This window comes from Sinocyclocheilus grahami, unplaced genomic scaffold (genome assembly GCF_001515645.1).
Source record: "Sinocyclocheilus grahami isolate Dianchi unplaced genomic scaffold, SAMN03320097.WGS_v1.1 scaffold265.1, whole genome shotgun sequence".
Classification (NCBI taxonomy): Eukaryota; Metazoa; Chordata; class Actinopteri; order Cypriniformes; family Cyprinidae; genus Sinocyclocheilus; species Sinocyclocheilus grahami.
This window is the reverse complement of record NW_015505444.1, coordinates 803,415-815,040: the sequence shown is the minus strand read 5'-3', so window position 1 is coordinate 815,040 and position 11,626 is coordinate 803,415. Positions and strand designations below refer to the sequence as shown.

The window sequence follows — 11,626 nt, the reverse complement described above, 5'->3', positions numbered from 1 at the left end:
TTTTTGAAAAAAGTCTAAAAAATGCTTCCCCCCCCCCCCCCTCAAAAAAAAAAAACCCTCTCACAATAGTCACAAGAGGAAAATTCCCCCCATTTTCAAAAATAAAATTCAGGCCCTGAATAAATGCCTAAAATTCCTGATTGGAGTATTACTATAAATAATTCTACATGATAAAAATAAGGCTTTAAAAAGATCGGTATCGGTGATCGTATCGGCAGATACTGCTTTCTGTGGTCGGTCTCAAAAATCCTGATCGGAGCACCCCTAGTAACCGACGGTGATTTTTTTTTTTGATACCCGATGCTGATATCTTAGAAACCAGGGATGCCAACTGCTGATAAAAAGCTGATTGACATATCACACTACATAATTTAAAGACGCATTTAAAGCTACATGCATAACAACTGCTGAATTTAAATTTATATTTGTTTTACATAATATTTACTAAATTAGATATCATTTGAAAATACATTTTATGAAAAAACTGAAATTGAAAATAAAATAAAAAAAAACTGTAAAATAAACAGATCTATAAAATAAAATAATAAAATGTAAATTATTTAAATCAAATCTGTAAAATAAAAAAATTTGAAAATAAATCAAATGTAAATAATTAAAATATTTTTTTCTGTAAAATAAACAGATTTATAATTTAGACTGCAATTTCTTTATTTTGTAAAGAAACTTAAAAATATGAATAAAAAGGAAATAAACACTGTAATTCGCAACATTGCAATCAGTAATCAGTCATATCAATCAATCATATTTTTTCAAATAACGTTTGCACTAATTTTACATACAGTACACAGTGAATATGACAGTGGCAAACTGCACAGCCTAGTTTGAAATCAAGGTTTTAAAGTTTCGATCAGCGAGAGAGTAAATGAGAAAGTATTACAGCGTTAGCCTTTATATTACTAATAATAGAAAAGCAAATGTTACAATACTTCTGTGTTTACTAGTTTTAATAATGTATAATCTTCTGACACATGGGCAAAACAGAAAAACGTATCGGCATATAATTAAAAAAAAATAACAAACATCAACCCCTAAAAAGAAAACACATCCCTGTCTAAAAAGTCCCGCCCACAGTGACTGATTGACAGGAGTCTGCAATTGCATTTAAATGAATGCATATGTTCTGCAAGCACTATGAAATGCATATATGATCTCACCAGGTTCTCCATGTCCGTGCGGGACAGTATGTACGTCCTCATGTTGCTGTTCTGGTGCAGTAGCGTGTAGAGCAGTAGCGTCACCTGGTCTGATTTCTGCTGCTCGTACAGCGCTGTGTACAGACTGTTAAAGTTGATCTGAAACGTGTGAGGCTGAGGAGACGGGAGGGATGAGGAATCTGAAACACATAATAGAGATTCAGTGAAACTAATTCAATTCACTGAACTAAAAACACAAACAAACTGGGATGAGAGCCAGTCTGGTTTACCTTGGGTGTTTTTGAAGCAGGTAACAGCCTGGCGGTAGGGGTTCGGACAGTCTGCTCCGTCAGTCAGATTGGCCAGAACCAGAAGCAATAGCAGACTCTGATTGGACAGTGGGAGAGGGTTCTGATCTTGCTCCGCCCCCGGCCTGCTGCTGACTCCGCCTAATGTGAACACGCTCCACAATCCACCTGAATAACACAGAAATCAATTACATCTGTTGGAAAATGATCACCATGGAGTGACTTTAATTAATGGTGACAAAAGAAAAGGTCACATCAAGCATTTTTGTCTCACATTATCACTGACATTAATTCCTGTACTATTTGAGATACAAACATGAACGACATCTCAAAAGACTTGATGTTGTTCATTTTTCTGAGTGATCAGACTTATGATTTTTGATCAAATGGGAAGAAAAATCCTACAGGAACTTATTCAACAATCTTAAAAGTTGTGAAATGCCATTCATCTTAACGTATTACAGGTACAACAGCAAAGAACAGTTTAAAACACAGTGAGGTAGTATTATTTATATACTATTGTAGTATTTATTAATATTTTGAATTAGCTTTTTTTATATTTTCAGTTTTCATTTGGATTTTTGTTTTAGTAATTTTATGTGCTTTTGTCATTTTTATTATTTATACTTTTAAATATTTAATAAATAAAAAAATTATATACACATATATATATATATTTTTTTTTTTTAATAAATAAAAATAAATTAGTTTTTTTGGTGCAGAAACCTTTAAGCGTATGGAAAAAAGCTAAAAGTAGTACAGTATATGGTGCTTTTTCAATGGCGACACACTTAAAAGATGTCGCTTCAGGCCAGAAGCAGAATAACGGAGGCAGAAGATCATTCATGAACAGTGTAGTGGACAACCGGACATGCTAATGGCTCAAAAAAAGGACAGTTTCTTCTGCCTCAAGAGCTCCAGATGTAATCTATAGAGTCTAGCGCTCTTTACAACATCACAGTCACTCCTTTCGTTCTGTTTAAATACATAAATGATTATATGAACATAAGTATGTCTTACAGCATTACTTACAAGCATCCGCTTTGATGGTTGAAGATTAAAAACAAAAACTGCAGGGCCATAATGACGGAAAATGATTAAGCAAATAAGAGCAAGAGATATGTATGGGAAACCTCTACATGTGCTTTTTTGTGATGTTATTTTTGTATTTATTTAATTTGCAATTTATTTTTTTTATATATATATATATATAATTCAGAATTACAACAAAAATTCTAAATTCTGTGAAAACGTCACTGCTGACTGCTCGTGACTTTTTATCTCATAATTTAAACTTTTTCTGTCCAACAATGTACAAACAGCAGGTTGCTGATGAATAGTAACTGATTTTTAACAGATTCTGAGCTACTAATCATTCAGTCATCGTATCGGGTGGGTCGGAAAGAGAGCGAGAGAGAGATGAGATGGAAATGAGATGCCTGTCTCCATGTCTAATCACTTGTGGCTGGACATCACGGCCCCACAGCAGACTGAAGCAGAGCCAGGATGTTAACAAACATCCACTGCAAATAAAAACAACAACACTGGCAGAAAAACTCTCCTCCACCCTCCCAGACGCACGTCGCGGTCGGCTCTGAGAACACTGATAACAGTAAAGGTCATTAGACTGATATTATTGGCTGCATCTATCCGTTAGGTTCCTCATGACATCAAGTTCCAAATGTCTGGACGCCACGGCGACGTCAGTCGACCAATGAGAGCAAGCGCAGACGCCAGTGCAGACTGTAATCTACTCATCAGTAGGGTTGGGTATCGTTAGAAATTTTCCGGTTCCATTTAAATTAACTGAGAGCAAGCGCAGACGCCAGTGCAGACTGTAATCTACTCATCAGTAGGGTTGGGTATCGTTAGAAATTTTCCGGTTCCGATTCCGGTTCCATTTAAATTAACAAATTTTTTTTTTTTTTACTATTTTACCTTAACTGAATGTAGTGTTGCTGGAAGGTAGCAAGTAATGTTGAGTAATGCATGTGCTTCAAATTTGATGTTTTTTACACTATCAATAACATTTTGCTTTTCAAGCAGGAATAAGCTGGTTGGCAAAATAGTCCCTTGAGGGCTAAGACACTTGTTCAGTTCCCTAAATTAATGAAATATTATACATATAACCATGTATACACACACTGCATAAAGCCCCTATTTTACAAATAATAATGCAGTCAGGAGATGGTGTAAACATTTAAAATGCATGAAAATATTTTCTATCACTCTTGAAATGACCTGTATACTAAATAATCTAACCCTCATACTTACATAACAATAGCAGTCTATTTATTTAGTGGTCCAAGTTGAAGTCAGTATGTATATTAATAACAATATGGGACAAAAATAATGTAATTTAGTGGCGGCAGGAGCTGCGTGCTGCCGGTACATGTACAGTCAGACAAAACAACGTGCACATTTATCAAAGATGCGAGTGCGCGTACAGTCGTGGAAAACGTCATTTAAAGACGCGGCGCGTCTGTGGAGTGCGCGTCATGGGAAACAATGTGCTTAATAATTAAAGAGGCAGGGTGGCGTTTCTGTTATTTGGTTTGTGACATCCTTTACGGGACACACCGGCGTAAGGCTGCTCACAGCGCTTGGTCACGTGTCGCACCAGAACCGTTTTCGGAACCGAAACTTAGAAATTGCTCACGATTCTGGTTCTTTTCAAAAAACAGACCCGGTTCTGAATAAGCGGTGGTTATCAGTTCCCAACCCTACTCATCAGAGCCAATCAGAAGCCTGTAATCGCTCTCAGACACACTGACACACTTTTATGACGGGAAAAATGATGGATGAAGAAAAAACCCCTTTGATTAGCACTCAATCTCTCTTGTTCTTTCATAAACACACTCGTATGTCTCTTGGTTCTCTGTTTGTCTTGTGTGTGGTCCGTTTCTCTCAGCACAACACAGATATAATATTCCAAGAGTGAGAAATAAGCTCATATTTTATACCTTTTGTAGCATTTACTGTTTTCCCTGAAGCCTACTTATGTTAGTCATAATATAATATAAACAGTACAATCTTAATAGGTTTCTTGAATCAAAAACAAACAGGATTTAGTTTTATGACCATTTCCACGCCCCTCTCTGATTATTTATATATAAAACAAGTAAATATTAGCGTCCATGAAACAACATGCTAACCAGTCTTAAGCTAACCAGCTTAAGACAAAAAGCTTTAGTAAGTCATAATTATAGCATAAAATGTAAAATTATGAGAATAAAAGGTCATGTAAGTCAGTCTCAGCAGTGACTTTTTCTCTCATAATTTTGACATTTTGTGTTCAAATTGTTTCATGGACGCTAATATTTACTTGTTTTATATATAAATAATCAGAGAGGGGCGTGGAAATGGTCATAAAACTAAATCCTGTTTGTTTTTGATTCAAGAAACCTATTAAGATTGTACTGTTTATATTATATTATGACTAACATAAGTAGGCTTCAGGGAAAACAGTAAATGCTACAAAAGGTATAAAATATGAGCTTATTTCTCACTCTTGGAATATTATATCTGTGTTGTGCTGAGAGAAACGGACCAACGGTCTTGTAATATATTATAGTCAGACACACACATATAAACACACAGTATATATATATATATATATTATAATTTATTTAAAATATAAACAGATTTGAGAATTGCATCTATTTTATATACTCAGAATATTAAAAATACAAAATGACAGGGGAAAATCATATGCATTATCCATTTTAAGATTTCAAAAAAGACAAATACTAATAATATAATAATAAATATTAATAAATGATTCATATTAAATATAAAATAGAAATGAAATGTAAATAAAATAAATGTTAAAAAATAAAAAGAGAATATAAATTATGTACAGTATCTTCAATAAATGCCCTGAATGGATTAGAAATCATTGAGTTTTGAATGTTACAGTATTTCTACTAAAAACACAATCTGCACCACAATATAGAAGCATTACGTGTCTGTTGTGCACAGAAGTGTGTGCGATGGTCTTAACTCTCTTATGTTTCTGCACTGCAGATGCTCTGGGGTCTCAGTGTGTGTGTGTGTGTGTCCTAGGGTTGTTATTGTGGGCTCTGTTAACAGAGCAGCAGATAAATGAAGACATCATGGCTGCCATCCAGCAGAGCTGAGAACACACACACACACACACACAGGGGTTTTCCATGCCACTAATGCTGTCAGTACATAAACAGGCGGCTGAGGGTGACAAATGCTGCTGCTAACTTACACACACACATTGTCCAAGTCCTCCTGTAAAAGTCCCTGTGGATCTCTCTCTAAGCATGTCAACTCAAAACTCAACAGTGTCTGATTTATTACTCATTACAAAGTCTGAGGCCAACATGAGTTTCAGAAAGAGAGTCTGATTTAGAGCCTGATTTTGTCTTAAAGAGACACACAGGCTACTGTAATTTCACATCTTTTGTCCATTCCTGAAGTAAAAATTACATTAAAAACTCCCACAGAGCAAATTCTTTAGCAATAGCAACAAATGTGGGGTTATTAAGTGATGGTTTACGCTTCTGAAGCAATATTTTACCAAATTCTTGGTGAATTCACCAGGCTCAGGACAATTTTTATGCTCAATACCACAGAAACACTTCCTTACCGGGTTGAATTGAACATCTGACAATCTTTGAATTGTAATTCCTGAGTAAACTACAAAAGCACTTCCTGTCTGCAGCTATAAGCCCACCATTACTTCCTGTCACCGTGGTTTCAGCAGCAGGCAATGTGGTGTTTGATCATGCATAGCTCGCCACCATGATGCTGTGATGTAGTCAGCATCACTATGGGGTTTCTAAGGTGTTCTGAGTTGTTTCTAGGGAGTTGCTATGAGGTTTCTGAGGTATTCTGAGTGGAGAGGGTTGTGATGTGATTACTAAGGTGTGGTTTCTAGGGAGTTACTAAGGTGTTCTGAGTTGTTTCTAGGAGTTTACGCTTCTGAAGCAATATTTTACCAAATTCTTGGTGAATTCACCGGGCTCAGGACAATTTTTATGCTCAATACCACAGAAACACTTCCTTACCGGGTTGAATTGAGCATCTGACAATCTTTGAATTGTAATTCCTGAGTAAACTACAAAAGCACTTCCTGTCTGCAGCTATAAGCCCACCATTACTTCCTGTCACCGTGGTTTCAGCAGCAGGCAATGTGGTGTTTGATCAGGCATAGCTCGCCACCATGATGCTGTGATGTAGTCAGCATCACTATGAGGTTTCTAAGGTGTTCTGAGTTGTTTCTAGGGAGTTGCTATGAGGTTTCTGAGGTGTTCTGAGTGGAGAGGGTTGTGATGTGATTACTAAGGTGTGGTTTCTAGGGAGTTACTAAGGTGTTCTGAGTTGTTTCTAGGGAGTTGCTAAGTGGTCTCTAAGGGGATGTGATGTGATTTCTAAGGTGAGGCTTCTAGAGTGTTGCTAAGGTGTTCTGAGTGGTCTCTAGGGGGTTGCGATGCAGTTATTAAGGTATAGTTTCTAAGGGGTTGCTAAGGTGTTCTGAGTTTTGAGGGAGTTGCTATGTGGTTGCTAAGGTCATCTCAGTAGTTTCTAGGTATTGATAACTGGTTGCTAATGTATTCTGAGTGGTTACTAGGGCGTCACTAAGGTGTTCTGAGTGGTCTCTGGGGGTTGAAATGCAGTTGCTAAGGTGCGGTTTCTAGGGGGTTGCTTGCTAAGTTGCTCTGAATTGTTTCTAGGGAGTTGATATGCGGTTACCAAGGTGTTTTGAGTGGTTTCTATGGAGTTGCTAGATGGTTGCTAAGGTGTTCCGAGTGGTTTCTAGGGATTTGTTAAGGTGTTCCTACCTTAAAAAGCAAAGAGTTATCAGTAATATTAGCCCAAAAAGCATGCTATTTCTCTATCATTCTCCACTTCTATCATTTACCATTTCTCTGTCTCTTGCGCTGTAGTCTGAGCCGAGACAGCACTAATCCTGAACACAGACACAGTGACGGCCTTGAGACTTACACAGCACATACACACAATAGCAGGATTCTGGTAATGCCTGACGCAAATTCAATAACTATTAAACAAATGTAATGCTGAAGTGTTAAGCACGGATGCTTAAAGGAGCGGTTATTCACACAGATCAAACACAAAAAACAAGAACATCAGAATGCTTCATCATGGTATCACACCTCAATACCATAATGTACAGTAATTTTTAAAATCTGGAATCAATTAGGAATCTCATCTAATTAAACTGTTTACATTAATGTAATTCGTTTTTTACAATTTACATTGAACTAAATATATTAAATAATATTAATTATATTTTGGAAGTGAGGCTCATTTGTAGTACAAATAAGATGTGTTGCATTGTGACGTTTTTAATAATGTCATATTAATAAAGTGATTTGCTCCACCAATACCCAATGTAATTAAAAAATGTAAATATAATTAGACAATTTAACAAAATCTAACGAAACAAATATATATATATATAAAAAAAATATTTAAAAAAAACTATAAATCATAGCAGGACTCATTGCTTTTTACAAATTAAATATATTGAAAATATTAAATAAAAAAATTAAATAAAAATTCACTATAATAAAAAAATTTGAGAATTGAGAAAATTGTTTTTCAGACACACAGTACGTAATGAGAATTGGTAGTGAACTGTCAATAAAAATATATAAAAATAAACAAAACAGATTTTTTTATATATATTTTAAAAAACTATTTATACATTATAGTTGCCTTTTATCAATTAAAAATATTATATAAAAAATTAAATAAAATAAAAATTCATTATAATAAGAGAAGCTGAGAATTGAGGAAAAAAATGTGAACATTTCTATAATGCCTTGTAAAAATGAACAGACACAGTATGTAATAAGAATTGGTGGTGAACTGTCATGAAAATAAAACACAATGCAAACTTATGGTCCTGAAAGGCTTTTTTTTAATGTAAACTATATTATCGTCTCTCTTATTCTTTTGATTTTGGTGTGAAATGGGACCTGAACATGTTTTTTGTGAGATACACCATATTTGGTCCGTCTCAGAGAGGAGAAAGAAGAGAAGTGAATGATTATAGACGATCATAAGAGACATTCAGTAGCCCAGCCCAGAGAAAAACACACAGACTCCAGGATCTCCCATCGGCTCAGGGAAACATTAACACGCCAGCTTCACACAGATCAGACCACCACCCTGATTTATGAAGAGCAAGAGTTTCCCAGAGAGCATTGCACTCTAAATACGATCATTAATCTCTTTTTTTTGGGTGGTTTAGTGTGGCGTTGCTCTTAAACTAGATAAAACGGTGGCCGACATTATGAATATACAGTTTTATCCATTAAAAACATTCACACTGATGAAATGACCTGACGAGCACAATTTTATTTCCTGTGTTGACGGATTTCCTATTGAAACAGGAAGTTTGGGATAATAAATATGGATTAAAAGCCAAAAAACTCCACAGAAGCTCAACTGAATACTTGTCCTTTGATGTTGCCAACAATACAAATACGGAAAGCAATATATTTTGATATATTGTTTTTAATATATAGACAAAAAATGAGGTTATCCATCACATTCCTGTTTCTAGAGCAACTCAAATTTAGCAAAATGACCATAAGCTGTTTCTCAGACAACAGTGCAGGGACGGATTAACGCACGGGCCTACCGGGCACGTGCCCAGGGCACTAGACCAGAGGTGGGGGCCAAGCCGAAATACTGCTCCTCCAGGAACGCGATTTCAACCGTGCCCCCCTCAGGATTTTAAGCAAAGTGGATTTTGAATGCAGCGTCCAAAAGACTAAAAATGTCTGAATAATATATTTTTTTATATTTGATACGATTAGAATGTTCAGTGCGGCACAGAATCAGCTGCCAAATTCAAATCTGCGTTCATGCTTTGGCTGGCGCTGAGCCAGACACGTTTTTACAGTGCTGCGCATTATAACCAACCACACAGGATTCTGTTGAGCTTATGAATGCAATGGCCAATCAGAGGCATTCAGATGAGTCAGTCATCACTGAAAAGCCTGTGTTTTGTTCAGTGCGCGCGCTCGCTGACTGAATGCTGCTCTCTGGCGAATTCTTTCATCATAAACAAAGTGCAGATGTGTGTACGATGTAAGTAAGATATTAATTTCACAGTATAAACAGCTTCAGTGATTATAATGGAAGTTGTTGAGAGTGCTTGAACTCTGTCTAGACTGAAGTTAATACTCTTTGATAATGCAAATATTCTTTGCTCTCTTTATGTACAATGAAAGTGTTATAATTAGTAACTTACAATGTTTTGATTAAATTTACGTTAAATACAAAGTCAGTCGTATTAAAAATATTCTATGACATGACACCCATATCTAGTACAAGTTAAAAAACGGGTTTTATGCATCGGCTAGTTAATAGATTACACTAATATTAGGCTACTTTTCCCATAGCCCATTATAGATAAACTAACATGATCTATAAAAGGTGCAAAATGCATTTACTTATATTTGAGAATTGTGATATTTTATGATATAGTTAACACGTTTGGGAAAATTTCGAATAAAAAAATGAACAAATTTTCAACCGAGGGGGGCCTTTAATCAGTCCGTGCACTGCTGTGTCATAATCCGTCCCTGCAACAGTGGGACGTTTATAACCGCGAGTGAATAAAACATCAGGTGGTGGACGACATTGAAAGAATCGTAAACGTTTAAGTCAAGCTAACATTAATGTGATCCAGAAGGCTTTCCGGCACATGTAATTCCAGAGTGACGAATCGTGGCGCCTAATCCTGCCTGAATCTTTCCATCCCGCGCAAACAGGATCAGGCCCAGAATTCCTACTGTGGCTGACAGGACTGACACACAGGGCTTGTGTCTCCATTTAGCCGGCCTGATTTACCCGTCAGACAATGAAGACACACTGTCTGGATTCTCCACACACACACACACACACACACACACACACACGTCATCTTGGCACTGACTCACAGCTGTTAACAAGCTCATTTTGTATCTTTTGGCCAGTCGGGTGTCAGTCGATGATACATGTAGTTCTAGACTCTAATCGTACTTCTGACTAACTGTGTCTGTCACAGTGAAAAAGAACAAAAAAGATATGGCGTTATTTTACTGTCAAATGTCGAGAGCGCATTGTTGTAGCGCGAAAGTACATTGCTATGATGCGCGAGCACGAATCTCTCCGCTCGCACGCGGATTTCCTTTGCTCTTGCACTAAACCGGATGCGTGCTCTCAGATATGCGCCGCTCTCTCCCAGAGAGTGTGTGCGCACTTAAAACGTGTCCGTTGCCATCGCGAATCTCTCCTCGTGCTCAAAGAGTGCCCGTGTGCACGCTCAAACTGTGTCCTTTGCACTCGCAAATCTCTCCGTGCTCTTGCGCTAGACATTAATTATTTTCGCACCTGGATTAAACGTTGTCAAAAGTTATCAACAAATCAGACTTCCATGACTGACCGATTAAAATGCTACATGAAATCGAACTGGCTGGAATTCTTTTGACAATCAAAGATGGATCTTTAATTTAGTTACAATTGAATATTTAGTCATATTAATCAAAAGTATATTAGAAATGGCTGGGATTGGGTGCTTGGATGATTTGTGCAAATAAATGACCTAGTAATCTGTCTGTCTAACTGGTTGGTCAAACCCCTCTATAACGGAGCGAGAGCGAGAGCAAAGGAAATCCGCGTGCGAGAAGAGAGATCTGCGCTCGCGCATCATAGCAATGTACTTTCGCGCTACAACAGTCCGCTCTCGACATTTGACAGTAAAATATGCCATAAAAAGACAGAACAGAAAAAACAGAAAGCAACGAAAAGACAGACACTAGCACTTTCAAATTAGATTTCAATATTTTCAATTTTACTAGGTTTCAGGTGAGTTTTCATTTAATTCCACAGTGGCTGCAACAGTTTCGGTTTACATTTATTAAATGCTATGGTTTTCTTGTTATTCTAGTTTCAATTTAGTTATAGTTTATATTTATAAATCATTTAAATCAAGTTTAAACTAACTTTTTTTTTACAATTAGTTTAAATTTTAGTTCTATAATATGCAATATTTCACATAAAGATAAACAAATACAAAATATCATATATATATATATATATATATATATAAATAATTTAAGTTCTATAACACTTATTTCACGGAAGCACACCTTATATAAAATACAAAAAAATATT

General features: G+C 36.2%; 1 protein-coding gene across 3 annotated transcripts in view; it reads right to left on the bottom strand.

The window, feature by feature from the left end:
• The window catches only part of LOC107599376 (dymeclin), an 85,947-nt gene that overhangs the window by 53,806 nt on the left and 20,515 nt on the right, over positions 1-11,626 (bottom strand). For all 3 annotated transcript variants that reach the window (XM_016290951.1, XM_016290950.1, XM_016290952.1), the window contains exons 9-10: positions 1,445-1,630; positions 1,176-1,354 (exon numbers count right to left, since the gene is read on the bottom strand). In XM_016290951.1, the coding sequence (XP_016146437.1) occupies positions 1,176-1,354; positions 1,445-1,630 (365 nt within the window). The remainder of the gene's footprint in view (positions 1-1,175; positions 1,355-1,444; positions 1,631-11,626) is intronic.